Source organism: Odocoileus virginianus, chromosome 26 (assembly GCF_023699985.2).
Source record: "Odocoileus virginianus isolate 20LAN1187 ecotype Illinois chromosome 26, Ovbor_1.2, whole genome shotgun sequence".
Classification (NCBI taxonomy): Eukaryota; Metazoa; Chordata; class Mammalia; order Artiodactyla; family Cervidae; genus Odocoileus; species Odocoileus virginianus.
Window position 1 is genome coordinate 19,646,933 of NC_069699.1, and position 17,434 is coordinate 19,664,366.

A 17,434-nucleotide genomic window follows, 5' to 3' on the forward strand; every position below is an offset into this window, starting at 1 on the left:
AAAGAAATCCATACCAAGACATACCATAATTAAACTTCTAAAAACCAGAGACAGAAAATCTTAAAAACAGCCAAAGAAAATCAACACTTAGCCTGTAGGGGATGAACCAGTGTGAATGACACTGTGTGGGTTTCTCTTCAGAGATCCTAATAAAGGGGAGAAGAGGTGACACGATACTTTCCACCTGTATTCCTTACGGTACATGTTGAGTTGCTTCATCGTGTCTGACTCTGCGATGCTAGGGACTGCAGCCCACCAGTCTTCTCTGTCCGTGGGATTCTCCAGGCAAGAATGCTGGAGTGGGTTGCCATGCCCTGCTCCAGGGGATCTTTCTAACCCAAGAATCGAACTCGGGTCTCCTGCATTGCAGGCGGATTCTTCACCCCAGAGCCACCAGGAAAGCCCCCATATTCCTTGTAGACATGATTATTTTTTATGTGTCGAAAACTGCCAACCCAGAATCCTTTATCTAGTGAAATGTCTTTTAGGAATAAGAGGAAATCAAGACATTTTCAAATGAAGGAAAACTACAGAATCTGTCATCAGCAGACCTATCGTAAATGAATGTCTAAAGGAAGTTCCCTAAACAGGAAGGAAATGATTCAAGAAAGAATCTTTGAACATCAGGATGGGAGAAAGAACATAGTAGGAAAAATATGGGTACATATAGTAGGCTGTCCTCTCAAGATTTCCAAGTTTTGTTTGATGGTTGAAGCAGAAATTATGATGTTGATGTGTTTCTAAATATGTTTGGAAGAAGTATTTAATGCAGTTATAAACAGGGGAAGCTAAAGAGATATAAAGGGAGGTAAATTTTCTGTACTTCACTGGAATTGGTAAAATAATACCAGTATATTTTATATCTTATCACAGTTTTGTATATGTATAAATAAAGTATTATATATATTTAATACTTGTATAGTAATGTATAGTATATAATATATATTTAAGTTATATGTTTAATGAATATACATATACTAAATATATATGTGAAACTGTGATTAAGCATTGTAAGTGAATAAAAATGAATTTCTTTAGAGAAATCTTTCTGCCACAGGAAGGCAGAAAAAAGAAAACAAAAAGTAGAAAACAGACAAAAGCAACAACAAAATGCCAGTCTCAAGTCCTAAAATATCAATAATTTCATTGAAAGCACAATGGTCTAAATATACAGACAAAAGCAACAACAAAATGCCAGTCTCAAGTCCTAAAATATCAGTAATTTCATTGAAAGCATAATGGTCTAAATATTAAAAGGCACATTGGCAATGTGGATTAAAATACATAACCTAACTACAGTTCTACAAAAAACTCACTTAAAACATAATGATATAATAGATTGAAAACAAAATGATGGGAAAAGATGTTTTATGTAAACAGTAATCAGAAAACAGCAGGAATGGCTATTTTAATGTATAAAATAGACTTCAAAGCAAAGAAAATCAGAGTCAGGGAAGGACATTGTTTGATGATAAAATGATCAATCCACCAAAAGGATGTAATAATACTAAATATGCATGCCCCAGTGAAAAGAGCTGAAACATATGAAGCAAGAACTGATAAAAATGAAAGGAAAAATAGACGAACCTGCAGTTTTAAGTGGAGGTGATAATGCTCCTTTCTCAGCGATTGGTAGTGTAACTGGATAGAAAGAAGATCAGCAAGGATATGGAAGAACTCAGCACCATCATCAGCTTTCGCGTGGGTTATCTGTTGCTGAGCACACTCCCTGTGTTCACTGTGTATTTTCACTTAGACTCTTGCGTACTGGTGGTGGAGGTCATGAAGGCATGGCAGCCTGTCTTCTCACCAGGCATGTAGGCAGAAAGGTGCAGTATTCAGACACTGGGTCTGTAGCTCCTTTAAGTAGTTTTAACCTGCTTCCCTGGTGACTCAGTGGTAAGAGATCCACCTTCAGTGCAGGAGACCCGGGTTTGATCCCTGGTCTGGGACAATCCCCTGGAGAAGAAAGTGACAGCCCACTCCAGTATTTTCTCCTGGAGAATTTCATGGACTGAGGAGCCTGGTGGGCTACAGTCCAAGGGTTGAGAAAGACTCAGACACTACTTAGCGACTAAGCAACAACAGCCTTGACCATGAGAGATGATGTTAGTTTTGATTTATTGATCCTTTCTTCAGCAAAGAGAAATGGAGGCATTTCCCCCTTACAATAGTTTCCTAGAGCTGCTTTAACAACTTACCACAAACTTGGTGGCTTGAAAAAACAAAAGTTTATTCTCTCACGGTTTTGGCGGCTAAAAGTCTGAGACTAAGGTCCTGGCAGGGCCATAATTCCCTTCAGGGTCTCTAGAATCCTCCCTTGTCTCTTCCTAGCTTCTGGCGGTTCCCCGGAACCCTTGGCGTTCTTTGGCTTGTAGCTGCATCACCCTAGTCTCTGCCCTCGTCTTCACATGACCTTCTCTGTGTCCTTTCCTCCTGCTACAAGGACACCAGTCACTGGATTTAGAGCTCGCCACAATCCAATATGACCTCATCTTAACTAACACAACATTTACAAATGTGCACATTCCCTATTTCCAAATTTGGTCATATGCTGAGGCTTTGGGTGACCATGAACTTGAGGGAGAGGGCACTATTCAACTCATTACACACTGCTGGTAATTTTTCTGTTTTTTTGTTTGTTTTGCCAAGCGGTAAGCATTTCAAACAGATGTAGCTAATTCTCTAATCCTGCATCGTGTTTTCTGGCAAAAATAGTTTTATTTCTAAGGATCGGCTGAGCAGTTACCTAGAGGACTGTATTAACTGCTGTGGTCTTACCAGCCTGGGGTGACTCTCATTAGGACTTGGGTGTCACTTTGTTGAATGTCGTTTTTATTGATTGAGGATTTGGTTCATATGAGATGGTGATGAAAGGGAACTATTTTGTTCTCACTCTTTCCTGTTAGCAAATCAACTCCTTCTTGTTCTTGGATCTAACTTGACAAAAGAATTGAATCTTGTGCGCCAGCATATGCTGTGAGCGACTTTAATCAGAATTTAGACTGTCATTTGGTACATTATAACCCAGCATGTGGAGAACCACCCAAAGCAGTGCAATGCAAGAATCCCCAAGCGAGAAATTTAACATAGGAGAGAGTGGCCATTCTGTGGGATAACAGCACAGTTATAAATGCTTTCATCTCTGCTTTGGTGAATCCTGGGTGATTATGCTACTTCTATGCAATAATAAACTCACCAGGCAGAGTCTGTGGTAATGGCTGTCAGATTCCAGATATTCCTGGAAAGGATACTGTGGTGTGAAGTCATTATTTTCAGATGTAGTTCTTCTCATTATAGCTTGCCCGTTTGTAATCAATAAAAGGTTAACAGTGTAACATAAAGCAGTTAAGGGCATGGAAATAACATTGGCCTTGCCATGGAATGAAGGCTAGCCAGTGAATTGGTCTTTGACAATTTTTAAGTACCTGAAAATGCTTTGAAGGAGACACGAAGTTCTGCTCACAAGTTCTGCTCACAGTATGTTACTGTTTTCCAATCAGCGTGCTAACTATGCTTGGAGAAAACATGGTTCTTTTAGGTTTTGCCACTTAGATCTGGGCCTTTGACAAGGAAAAGGAAAACTCAGATTCCATGTTGGCTCACAGAGTAAAGAATCCGCCTGCAATGCAGGAGACCTGGTTTTGATCCCTGGGTTGGGAAGATCCCCTGGAGAAGGGAATGGCAAGCCCACTCCTGTATTCTTGCGTGGAGAATCCCAGGGGCAGCGGAGCCTGGCGGGCCACAGTCCATGAGGATGAAAAGACTTGAACATGACTGAGCAACTCACACTGGGAAAGAAAAGAGAAAACTGGGATGAGAAGCACTGTTCAGCCTTCTCTTATTTTCAGTAAACAAAGAGCAGGCAGCTGTATCATTGGTTGACTTCTTGCGTAACAAAGGAAAAGCAAAAAACTCTTATCCCTCTCAGATTTGCCAGATGTGGTTCTGGTTTGTAGGAGTTTACTGCTAGCTCTCGGATACTCTGCATGGCTAACCTCATCATGAGACTTTTGACCCTGGCAACTAAAACTTTACAGCATTCATTTCTATTGCAGTTTTTCCAAAGCCCTCCTTAGAAGACATAGTCTTATATCTTGGCTTGCTCTTTCTGGCTTCAGTTCTCATTATAGTGGTAGCCAGTCTCCTATACTCTTGGTCTCTAAGCTCTGGAACCAGGCTGTCTCAGGGTGAATCCTCATTCTGACACTTGTTTAATCTCAGAAGTTGTTACGGAAACACATGAGTTAATACTTGCAAAATACTGAGAGCCCTACTTGGTTCATAATAAGCACTATATAAGTGTTTTTGAGAAAGATAAACTACATTCTTTGTCTTGATTGTGATGGTGGTTATATGAGTATACATTTGTCAAAACTCATTAGAAGTGTGCATTTAAACGTTGTAAAAGTATAAGTTTATGTGAATTATACCTCAGTAAACCTGACCTAAAAATTTTTTAGTGAGAAAAATTATATCTATTTACTCAGCTAGGAAAGGGTTTATAAGGTGTTGCACAGTAGGATTTTAAAAACATAATTCAAAGAGGCTTGCCAGTCTAGGTCTGCAGGCCAGTTATAATGCAGGATAAATTTGCCTGTCGGCATGAGAAGCTGATGTAAGAGATGTTGCCAGGCAGCTCGTAGCCATCTAGGAAGGAAACACCGTAGGGTCTGGGTTGCTTAAGGTAGTCACAGAGTTCAGCAAAGAGTGGGAACTTGAGTTGGACCCCAGAGGATATAGGATTTGGAAGGCATTCGAGAAGGTGCATGGGTGCAGATGCAAGATCCAGGGACAGAAAAGCATGTGCCCCATTTAGGCAACTATGAGAGAGCTGGTTGGATTAAAATAAATGCTCTGAGTGCGGATAGAGAAGGGAATGGCACCCCACTCCAGTGTTCTTGCCTGGAGAATTCCCATGGACAGAGGACCCTGGTGGGCTACAGTCCGTGGTGCTGCAAAAAGTCATACACAACTGAGTGATTAACACACACTCCCTCTCTCTTTCTGACCTTGGCGGGGCAGCTGTACTATCTGAACTAATGAGTTCTCTTCATTTCATCCACAGAAAGGCCCCCCTTCTGGGAAAGACCGGGTGAAGAAAGGTGGATCCTACATGTGCCATAAAGTAAGTCAAATCACTAACCTCTATTTTGGTGTTCTAACAGCAGGTTTATGGGTCCATTGTAATCATTAACCCCCAAATGTCCCATCCATGTCTATTAATACATCTCCATCAAAGCAAGAAAAAAAAGAAATTTGGGCACAGGCATGGCAATAAGTGATGCAAGAAGCAGAGGCTATAAATGGTCTGTTGTCAACCATATTCCATCTGTTGTATTGTGACCCTTTGAGAGACCTTTGTTGTCCCACGAATCTGGGTGGACTATATACCTTTTCCAGCATGGAAGTCTGGAACCACACCCTTAATTTATTTGAGGCTCCAGTAATTTTTTTGGCTTCTCTATTGCTATTAAAGTAAGAATTCCAGGTGGAGGGTAGATTGTGGTATATTGAAATGGAAACATCCCAAGTGTTCTTGGTATATAGAATGTGCTTTGTAGAATAAACATTAATCTCAGAGAATGCTTTTTCTCTTTGGGCTGTAATGTCAGTGTCAGAGACAGTTGTTCTTGGCTAGTAGAAGTGACTCAGTGTTTCATGAGTAGCCTTTTTTAAGGAGTTCAGAAATTGAATAGCACGCCTCTCCCTTTTTTTCTTTAAATCATGTATTTTTAGTGTCTCCAGCACTTCAACTTCTGTCTTTCTATCCCTATGCAAAGATGGCATTTCGCAGATTGTTCCTCCAAGGAGCATCCTATGATAATTCAGTCAGTCTAGGCAGTTAGAGACTTAAAATACCCTGTAATGGCTCCAAATTAAGTTATTAATTTGATAATGGAGGCATTGTCAAACTTTGCCTTAAAATAATGGTTCTCAAACTTTATTGCATATTAGAATCATCTGGGATCTATAAAAAGTACTGACGCCTGTTTCCTCACTCACCTCATCCTGATTTGATTTTTCTGTATTATGACCTGGGCATCAGGATTTTAAACCTCTCAAGGTGATCATAACATACATCAAAGTTTGGGAACCACTGGCCTAAAAAGACTCTTAAATTATGTGTATGAGAGAGTTCATAGGTGTGTGTGTCTTCTTCATTTCTTAGAGTTTTTAATATAATCATTTAGATGGAATTTCATAGAGTTGATTCAAACTATGCTTTACACCTACCTTTATAACATGATGTAGACAAATTTATCTTTAAAATTCTAATTTTAATTTTAAATTAAAAGCATCGCCCTAGGTCATTTGAGTAGTTTAAAATGTTCACATACCCATCTGTCTGTAGTCCCAGATTTTTTTTCTCTGATACAATCTGTTACTGCAGGTGTAATCTGAATCCTCTTGCTGGGGAACCAGACTTCCATGAAAAACAGGTGAATCTCTTTTTGCACAGCAGTAGTTCAAAACTCTAGTTGCCACCAGTTATGTCTTTGACATATGGCACTTTTCTTAATTGATAATCCATTTAATCTATAAGAATTGAGGACCAAAAGATTTTTTCTTCACAGTTAAGTGGAGAAAATGAAACTTGTAAAAAACATTTCAAGTATGAACACCAAAATATTCCAGTGCCATACATATAAATGTGTCTACCATTTCATTTTGCTTGCTTATTTTAAATGTTTTAAATTTTTATGAGCTTCTTAGTTTATGCTTTTAAAATATCTTTTAACCTAATACATGTTTTTAATAAATACAGTTACATGGCAGAGTTGATTTTTGTATATTTGTGTTGTGTAACCTTGTTAAACTCATCTGTATTAGTAACGTTTTTGTAGATTCTATTGTATTTTCTACATAAGTGGTTATACTAACTGGAGTATAGACAGTTTTACTTCTTCCTTTTTAATTTGGATATTTTTTATTACTTTCTCTTGCTGTATTTCTCTTTGGCTAGAACCTCTAGTATATTGTTGAATAGGAGTGATAAGTACAGTCTTATCTAAAATTTTAGATCTTAGAGGAAAGACATTCAGCTTTTCAGAATTAGCTGTGATAAAAGCTGTAGTGTTTTCAAAGCTGCCCTTTGCCAGCTTGAGAAACTTTCCTTCTAGTCTTAGATTTTTGAGAGTTTTTATCAGAAATGGATGTAGATTTTGCCAGATGTTTCTTTGAGACTATTGAGATGTTTTTGTGGTTTTTCTTTTTTAGTCTGTTAATATAGTGAATTTATTTGTTTGTTGTTGATTAATCTCTGGGAGTTTGTGTCTTTCAAGAAATTTATCCATTTCATCTGAGTTAATGAATTTATTCACATAATCTTTGCATTTTCACTTGCTGTTTAGACCATTTACATTTAACATGATTATTGTTATGGTTGGGTTTAAATTTGCCATCTTGAGATTTGTTTTTCTCTTTGTCTCATCTGTTCTTTTCCATTTGCTCTCTCTCTTGTTTTTTAAACTTTTTTTGGAGTAAGTTTTTTAATCACTTCATTGTCTCTTCTTTGGCTTATTAGCTTTAACTCTTTGTTTTAAAATTTTTGTGGTTGATTTAGAGTTTATATTACACATCTGTAACTTTTCTTAGTCACCCTGAAGGATAAGTTTTAATTTAGTCAGGATCAGAGGGGTGGAGAGAGTGTTCCAGAAGAGAGAATAGCAGAGTAGGCAAAACTGAGTGGGAACCACAAGATTTTCCAGAGAGAAATGGCAGCTCTAGGAGCTCAGTCAAATTAATTGTAAATGATGTAGGTATTTAACCTCAGTCTGGTTATTTTGGTGAGGTCAAGGAAATAGCACAGTGTTGATTGCAAATTACTTTCTGAGTGCTTATTCTTTCCACTAGATTAAGAGTGACAGCTTTAACTGCCACTAGGTATAGTAAGTGCATTAAACTGTCGATTCTAGAATTAGATCTGGGTTGGAATTCTGTAACTTCTCTTTGCTAATCTTTGCCTGTAACCTTAGACAAATTACTTAACCTTTTTAAACCTCAGTTTTCACATATGTAAAATGTGCATCATAATTGCAGCTACTGTAAGTAAGGTTCTTACGAGGAACAAATGTACCAAACAAATGTATACGCACACATACCTAGCTCATGGTAAAGACTTAGTTAGTTGCTGCTAATACCATCATTCTTTGTTTTTTTTTTTTTGTTTGTTTTTTTAAACAACAGAAATTTATGTTCTCACAGTCCTGGAGGCTAGAAGTCCAAGATTCAGGTGTTACCAGTCTGTTTTCTTGAGGTCTCATTCCTTGGTGCAAGGATGGCAGCCTTCTGTCTGTGTTCTTGCAAGGTCTCTCCTCCATGCATGCAGGGCTCTTCATGTCTTAATCTCCTCTTCTTACAAGAATGCCACTCAGATTGAATGAAGGCCCGTCCTAACAGCTTACTTTTAATGTAATTATCACCTTAAAGTCCCGCTTCCAAACACAGTAACATTCTGAGGTACCAGGGGTTAGGGCTTCATGCATAAAAACTTGGAGGACATAATTCTTTCCAAAACAGTGCCATCATTCTTAATCATCATCTTTATTAAGATCGTCTCCCCTCCATCTTCTCTTCTGAATAAAGAACCAGCAAATGAACTGCTAACTAGATAGGCAGAATTCTAGAAATAATTCTTATGACAAAGGTGAAAATCAGTAAAAGAAAGAAAATCAATAAAAAGAAAAAAGAATAGTTAATTCATTTTGAAAAAAAAATCACCTTAATTAGAAGGTGACTTATTTTTGATCATTATCAGGGCCAGTCTGCATGACTAACGTAAGCTCTGATGATTATTTTTGACTTTCTGAGAGTCTGTCCTAAGTATGGCTTCAGTAAGGATAGGAGAGCACAGAGGAGCAACTGTGAGTCAACGTGGTGTTAACAGCAGATTCTAGAACGGGACTGAAGAAACTCGAATCCTAGATTCGTGGTTATAAGCCATGTGATCTTAGAGACTCCATTACCATGCCTGTGCCTCATTTTTCCTTTGTGTATATGATGCACAGATGATACCTACCTCAGGATTATTAGAAGGATTAAGTCACTTAACACATGTGAAGATTTTAGAACAGTTCACATAGTAAGTACTCAAGAAATATTAGTTGTTTTTGAAGCTGTTAGATTAATTCCCGTGACATCTTTAGCCCAACCCACAACATGGAGGAAATTCTTATTTGCTGCCCCCACAACCCCCCCATTTTACACCAAGATTACTAGCAAAAGGAGTTGATCAAGTGTATTGACAAGGGCAGTGGATGGGAAATTGAGAGACGTGGGTTCTACTGTGTCATTTTTCTGTAATCATTTTGTTCCTAATGAGCTACAGATACCTCAGAATTATTCTTTATACCTAAAACTCTCCTCTCCTGAAAGCCATGTTGCCATCCCACTTGACTCCAGTGCCCCGAGGCTAGTAAGCCGTTATCTTTAATGGATTGTTCTTGAATCCAGGCTCAGGTGCTTAGTGCAGCTCTGGAGATCAGCTTCACACAGTAATTAGCTATTTTGATGAAATGGGGCTAAAACAAGTCTTCACCACTACCTCTGTTCTTAATTAATAAAATGACCTATATTTTAGCCACTCAAAGTCCTAACATCATTAATAGCCATTTTTGGTGCTAAAAGTAGAGTTGGGAAAAAAAACAAAGAGCAATGAGGACATATTAAATCAGGCCATTTTCCTCTTTAGTTATGTATTTCATTAGTTGCCCATTACTAGAATTTAAAATGAAGTACTTATATCAAAAAGTGTTTGCTGAGTGAATGAGTACATTTAAAATGCAATGATAATGTGAATTGACTGTTTTCTCATGTGATCGTCCTGATCTTTTCAACAGTAACTTGTAGTGAGACTTGCTTTTTAGGGTTTAGTTCTTTTTCATTTAGGTATATGGAAGAGTTTAGGTATTGCTGTGATCCAGTGGAAGAGTAGCTCTTTTTATCACTTATTTGAAGCTTTTTTTGTTATGTAAGCAAAACATTTTCATTGCATAAAAATTAGAAAATAAATAATAAACATAAAAATGAAAAAAATAATTTACCTTGCTTTCTAAAGAATATATTGATAGTATTCTACTCAACTTTTTGGTGCAGTTTTTTTTTTTTTTTTGGTGCAGTTTTAATTTTTCTTCCCCAAATGGAATTATGCTGTATGCACCAGGGTCTTCAAGTATGGCTATAAGCAAAATCTCTTACACATCATGAGTGTCTTTTCTGATCACAGTGTTCCAGGCAGGCACAATTTGTTACAGTTGCTACAGCCTGTATTTTGTGGCATATGAACACCTAATTTTAAAATAGTTTGTTATATAATCTGAGAGATAAGTTGCATATAGAACTGTGCCATTCATCGAAGACCTAACCCTAACCATAACCCTAACCCTTTTCACCAGAGATAGTCCCTCACCTTTCCCATTTATATAGCAAATAATTTTCCTATTTATGTAGCAATTGCATGCATTCTAAGTTTCTGCAGTCATGTCCAACTTTTTGCAACCCTATGGACTGTAGCCCACCACGTTTCTTGGTCCAAGGGATTCCCCAGGCAAGAATACTGGAATGGATTGCCATGCCCTTCTCCAGGGCATCTTCCCAACCCAGGGATTAACCCGTGTCTCCTGCACCTCCTGCATTATAGGCAGATTCTTTACCGCTGAGTCACCGGAGGAGCCCAAAAAGTAAAGTAGAAGTTGCTCAATCCGACTCCTTGTGACCCCATGGACTGTAGCCTGCCAGGTCCCTCTGTCCATGGAATTTTCCAAGCAAAAATACTGGAGTGCGTTGCCATTCCCTTCTCCAGGGGATCTTCCCAACCCAGGAGTTGACCCAGGAGTTGAATCCGGGTCTCCTGCATTGTAGGCAGATTCTTTGCCATTTGAGCCACCAGGGAAGCCTAGCAAATGCATAACTGTATTCAGATGCTGGCAAGAGTAGTATCATCTTTACAACACAAGATCTCTTAAGTCCTGCAGGAAAGCTGATGAGTGCTTTTGTTTTAGTTAGGAAGTGGCGTAACCCAAAGAAGTCAGATAAGACAGGCAAAATGAGTTCTTTAAATTAAGAGAGTTGGGTTCATTATAAAGTAACAGTTAAAATAATCTCCACGTCTACCACTTAACTTTTTCATATAAAGATAAGATGAAGCATTTTGACATTATCCCATTAGTAGACCATTTTATCAATGGAGCAGATTGAGAAAAGATTTGCCTAAGGTTAAACAGCAAAATGGCTGTCTGAGGAGGCCTTACAAATAGCTGTAAAAAGAAGAGAAGTGAAAAGCAAAGGAGAAAAGGAAAGATATTCCCATTTGAATACAGAGTTCCAAAGAATAGCCAGGAGAGATAAGAAAGCCTTCCTCAGTGATCAGTGCAAAGAAGTAGAGGAAAACAACAGAATGGGAAAGACTAGAGATCTCTTCAAGAAAATTAGAGATACCAAGGGAACATTACATGCAAAAATGGGTTCGATAAAGGACAGAAATGGCATGGACCTAACAGAAGCAGAAGATATTAAGAAGAGGTGACAAGAATACACAGAAGAACTGTACAAAAAAGATAATCATGATGATGTGATCACTCACCTAGAGCCAGCCATCCTGGAATGTGAAGTCAACTGGGCCTTAGAAAGCATCACTATGAACAAAACTAGGGGAGGTGATGGAATTCCAGTTGAGCTATTTCAAATCCTAAAAGATAATGCTGTGAAAATGCTGCACTCAATATGCCAGCAAATTTGGAAAACTTAGCATGGCCACAGGACTGGAAAAGGTCCGTTTTCATTCCAACCTCAAAGAAAGGCAATCCCAAAGAATGCTCAAACTACCACACAATTGTACTCATCTCACATGCTAGTAAAGTAATGCTCAAAATTCTCCAAGCCAGGCTTCAGCAATATGTGAACCGTGAACTTCCAGATGTTCAAGCTGGTTTTAGAAAAGACAGAGGAACCAGAGATCAAATTGCCAACATCCACTGGATCATCGAAAAAGCAAGAGAGTTCCAGAAAAACATCTATTTCTGCTTTATTGACTATGCCAAAGCCTTTGACTGTGTGGATCACCACAAACCATGGAAAATTCTGAAAGAGATGGGAATACCAGACCACCTGATCTGTCTCTTGAGAAATCTGTATGCAAGTTAAGAAGCAACAGTTAGAACTGGACATGGAACAACAGACTGGTTCCAAATAGGAAAAGGAGTACATCAAGGCTGTATATTGTCACCTTGCTTATTTAACTTATATGCAGAGTACATCATGAGAAACACTGGGCTCAATGAAGCATAAGCTGGAATCAGGATTGCTGGGAGAAATATCAATAACCTCAGATATGCAGATGACACCACCCTTATGGCAGAAAGTGAAGAGGAACTAAAGAGGCTCTTGAAGAAAGTGAAAGAGGAGAGTGAAAAAGTTGGCTTCAAGCTCAGCATTCAGAAAACTAAGATCATGGCATCTGGTCCCATCACCTCATGGGAAATAGATGGAGAAATAGTGGAGACAGTGTCAGACTTTATTTTTGGGGGCTCCAAAATCACTGCAGATGATGACTGCAGCCATGAAATAAAAAGACGCTTACTCCTTGGAAGAAAAGTTATGACCAACCTAGATAGCATATTTAAAAAGCAAAGACATTACTTTGCCAACAAGGGTCCATCTAGTCAAGGCTATGGTTTTTCCAGTGGTCATGTATGGATGTGAGAGTTGAACTATAAAGAAAGTTGAGTGCTGAAGAATTGATGCTTTTGAACTGTGGTGTTGGAGAAGACTTTTGAGAGTCCCTTGGACTGCAAGGAGATCCAAGTAGTCTGTCCTAAAGGAAATCAGTCCTGAGTGTTCATTGGAAGGACTGATGTTGAAGCTGAAACTCCAATACTTTGGTTACCTGATGTGAAGAGTTGACTCATTGGAAAAGACCCTGATGCTGGGAGGGATTGAGGGCAGGAGGAGAAGGGGACGACAGAGGATGAGGTGGTTGGATGGCATCACCAACTCGATGGGCATGAGTTTGAATAAACTCCAGGAGTTGGTGATGGACAGGGAGGCCTGGCGTGCTGCGATTCATGGGGTCGCAAAGAGTTGGACATGACTGAGCGACTGAACTGAATTGAACTGTCTTGTTCTGCATTGTATCCATTGTGCCTGGAATAGCATGTTACGTGTGGTAAACTGTCAAATATTTAATGAATAAATAAACTGTGCTCTGATGCCATCAGCCTTATGGCTTTGCTGTTCTCTTCACTTGGATTTTTCCATTTTCATGCCTCTGACATCATTGTTTTGTCCACTTAACATACCTTCTTTCCTCCTTTCTAAGTCCTGTAAATCAGTGCTACTTAATCTGTAGCCCATGGGCTGATAGCATGAGCAGCACCTACCGGCTGGTTAGAAATACAGAATCTTGGACCCCAGACCACTCTTACTGAATCGGAATCTCTGTGTTTTGTGACTTGGAAACAGATATTTACATGAGTTCTCCAGGTATTCTTCTATATCCTCAAGTCAGAAGTTATTATTTAGTCACTAAGTCGTGTCCAAGTCTTTTGCGACCCGTGGACTATGGCCTGCCAGGCTCTTCTGTCCATGGGATTTACAAGGCAAGAATACTGGAGTGAATTGCCATTTCCTTCTCCAAGGGATCTTCCTGACTCAGGGATCAAACCCACCTCTCCTGCACTGGTAGGCAGGTCCTTTATTACTGAGCCGCTTGGGAAGCCCTAGTCAGAAGACCTCAGCCATAATCAGCTAAGTCCCACTCTGGCCAACCTCTGCCTTCCTAAAATCATTCCTAAAAACGTAGACATCCACAAGCGACCATTTCTTCCCGTGAATTAGTAGTAGCCCCAGATTCTTTTAACCCCAGCCTGTTTTGCCTTTTTGACGTGTAATCATTGTTTCCTCATCCAGCCTGTGCGCTCCAGCCGGACAGTGCATGCTGAAGGCAGTCAGGAAACACTTGACTGTTTTTTTTTTTTTGGTCATGTGTGGTGCAGTTTTGGAACATGACTGTCCCTATTTGACTGCCTGCTTCCCCCTGAACTGCATTCTTGCTTCAGTGTGGAATCCACCACTCACAGTGACAGCATGGGACCCTGCCTTATCCACAGGATCTTGACTGTAGAAATCCCAAAGCACTTTGCCTCACAGCAGCCCAGAGTAAGCCCTGCATATGCCAGAGCTTCTGCTGGGTCTTCCACCGTGGTCACCTCTAGCCAGTTTGGAGCCCCCATTGCATCCCAGTCCCAGGTTGTAGCAGATGCCATCAATTTTTTCATTATTTCAAGCATACTTTTTATTCATTGTCCCTCTGCCTGCCTGAATGTTGGTAATAGTGTTATATTCCTCACTGATGGTGGGGAAAATGAGAAAATTGGTTGCTATTGTTTCACTATCTGTAAAAGAAAAGCACGTCTTTTTTTTTTTTATTCTTCTATGGTAGAAGTGCTCCAGAGAAGTGCTCCAATTTCTTTGTCAGCTTTTAGAGATAATTTTTATGAAGATTAGAAGCATTCAACTTTTGTGAGAGAAAGGAGAATAATAAGAATTAAGGGGGGAAAAAAACCCACCTCTCTCATGCTGACCTATTTTCCCCTCCACAAATTATCTCTCCTTCATGAGTTCCAGAGTTTACACTAAATGATTCTTTGCTGTTTCTTTAACCAGCAGCAGGGACTTTAATTTCACAGGGTTCACTCAGAGTTGATGCTTTTCAGACTTTGGGTAACTAGTTTATTTTCATTCTCCGTTATTTTGGATTAAAGTGTAATCTTAGGACCTAAGAGTTCCTTGCATGGTTATTTTTGGAATATGGAAGCTTTTGAAGTGTTTAAATCAACTCATCTTGTGGTTATTCGCTGAATATCTAGTAGGTGGCCAGGAATATGTTAGACTCTCTTATTTGTGCAAGTATCTGTGTACATGCAGGAGAATTTATCAGGGGCAGGAAAGAAGCATGAGATGTGATACCTTTCCATCTTGCTAGGGAAGCAAGCATACCACAGTTAGACCTGGGTTTGAATTCTACTTCTTTGAATAAATGCGTCATCTAGGATAACTCATTTAGTTCCTCTGTGCTATTATAAGCAAATGTGAATAAAAATATGTGATGAAGGTGCCTTGCACTGTGCTTGGAGAACTTGATGTCTGTATGTGTTTGTGTGTGTGTATATATATATATATATATATATATATCATAGTCTGCACTTATAAAACAATACAAAACAAATCCCCTGCACAAAAATATACAGCTTTATAAGTTATTGTGATTTAAACACCAAAAGCAATGTATTAAGAAAAAAGTGTTTTTCACAGCATTTCCTACTCTTGATGTTCCTGGGTTTGCAATTTGATTTTTGCCAACTTGCTGTATATTAAGTAGTATCTTGATGTTGTTCTTAATTAGTATTGTCTCAATTGCCATTTAGTTTTATTACTTGGTTTCATGGCAAATATTATCCTACATGTAAAGATAACTTTTCAGATTATAAACGTAATACTTATTATCAGAAATTTGAAACTCTACTGCCTGAGGGTTTCCTTATAGCTCAGTCAGTAAAGAACCTTGCCTGCAAGGCAGGAGACCTGGGTTTGATTCCTGGGTTGAGAAGAACCCCTGAAGAAGGAAATGACAACCCACTCCAGTATTCTTGCCTAGAGAATCCCATGGACAGAGAAGCCTGGCAGACTACAGTCCATGGAGTTTCCAAGTGTTGGACAGAACTGAGTGACTCACACACACACCATTCAGATTCTGGTGCATTTTGAATCTTTCAATCTGTTTTTCTTTGGCATACATGATGATCTAGATTGAGATCACACTACATATACAATTTCGTACCCTAACTTTTTTATTTAACATTGTATCCTGAGACATTCCTGTGTCGTTAAATGTTCCATGAAAACATGCCTTTGAGTGGCTACTTACTAGTCCAACTTCTGGATGTGCCACAACTTAGGTGACTATTGCTTGTTTCATGGTTTTTGACTCTTCTAAGTAATGTTGACAGCAACATCTTTGTATTATATCTGTGTCAAGTTTATAATGTAAAGGACATTGGTGAGCTCTAAATGTGGTACCTTTTTGGAAACCTACATATTCCATGTGCATGGGGTGGGTGCCTATAGGGGAGGCACTGTTTACAAGTTGGCATAACTCTCCATAGCTGGTACTTGGTTACCACATGATTCTGACAGTTGAGACCCTTCAACCGAGAGTCCAAGAGCACTCACCTGTCTGGTTCTCTCCGCCAAGTCCTACTGCTACAGGTATCGCTGTGCTGCTCGAAGCCAGAACACACCCGACAGCTCCGCTTCGAATCTGGGATTCCGTTGTGCAGCTGACCACTTGCCCACCATGGGCTAAGAGCCAAAAAGAGCCTTCCCGAATCCAAGAAGTCGTGTCTGCTCTGCACGCGGCTTCCCTCAGAAGGCTGAACAACCTCGTGTGAAGACTTCCCACCCCGAGGTGGGTTACATACCTGCCCAGTGGCCAAAGGAACCGTATGGCGAGACCAAATCGCTGACCTGCATCAGCATGTGCGCTTTATTGTGTGATGTGTTTCACCTTTTACTTTTGAGAGTGTTTTAAAGAGGAAGGAGGTGGAGGGCACCCTGAGCTCGGCTTCAGGAGGCCTGTGTGCTCCCCTGGGTCTGCCCGTGGGTTCGACCCCAGGGTCCCACTCTTGACCTTTCTGGGCCTGGGTGAGCTCATCTGTCCAGTGAGGGGATGCACAGTGTGATGTCTGAGGCTCACTCCCCACTCGCAGATCCTCTGGATATATCAGATTCTATTGTGATTTCATAGTGAGAATTTATGACAGATGATTTTTTAGCTATTTTTTCCCCATGTATGAACCTCGGGTGATACTAATCATGTGAAATAGTTGTTCTCTTATGTATTATTTTCAGAACAGAATGGGGTGGGGTGGTGGGGATGAGTCTTTATAATACCGCACTTTGCTTTTTCAAGGAAATCAGTGTCTTTACATTGTTATGATGAATCCCACTTGGGCCAGCGATGGCATGCTCAAGTTCAGCCATCGGAACATGCAGGAATGTCTGTGGGGTGACTCTACTGTGCTTTATCTTTCAACATTAAGTGCCTTTGGTTTGGGGGGCAGCTGTAAGCCCTATTTTCCCCCTCTCCCCAAAGCCTTCGGTGAATGTGAACTGTGTGCTACACAGAGAAACTGTTTAATTCTAGATGTAGGAGAAAAGGAGCAGGAACCTTGAATCAACTATATTCAAGGTCTCCAGTATTTTGTAATAGGGAAGTAGGAAATCCTGTTGTCTGTGGAGTATCCCATGCTTTGGATCGTGCACTATGTCGAATAAACTGGTATCTGCTAAATCAGGCTTCCGTCTCATTGGTTCCTTTTCTCTTTCACTCTATTAATGTCTTCTTTTTAAAAAATGACTTTGTGCTATGTGAGAT

At 39.6% G+C, this 17,434-nt stretch overlaps 1 protein-coding gene across 4 annotated transcripts in view; it reads left to right on the plus strand.

The window, feature by feature from the left end:
- SUMF1 (sulfatase modifying factor 1) overlaps positions 1-17,355 on the plus strand; it is an 86,038-nt gene extending 68,683 nt beyond the window's left edge. For 2 of the 4 annotated variants that reach the window (XM_020887056.2, XM_020887057.2), the window contains 2 exons: positions 5,069-5,128; positions 16,253-17,355. In XM_020887056.2, coding sequence (XP_020742715.2) covers positions 5,069-5,128; positions 16,253-16,363 — 171 coding nt within the window. In that variant the 3' untranslated portion in view covers positions 16,364-17,355. Of the gene's footprint in view, positions 1-5,068; positions 5,129-6,394; positions 11,400-16,252 lie in introns of those variants that run through there. The other 2 variants (XM_070455633.1, XM_020887058.2) reach the window with 2 other exon arrangements.
- Positions 17,356-17,434: the final 79 nt, after the last annotated feature.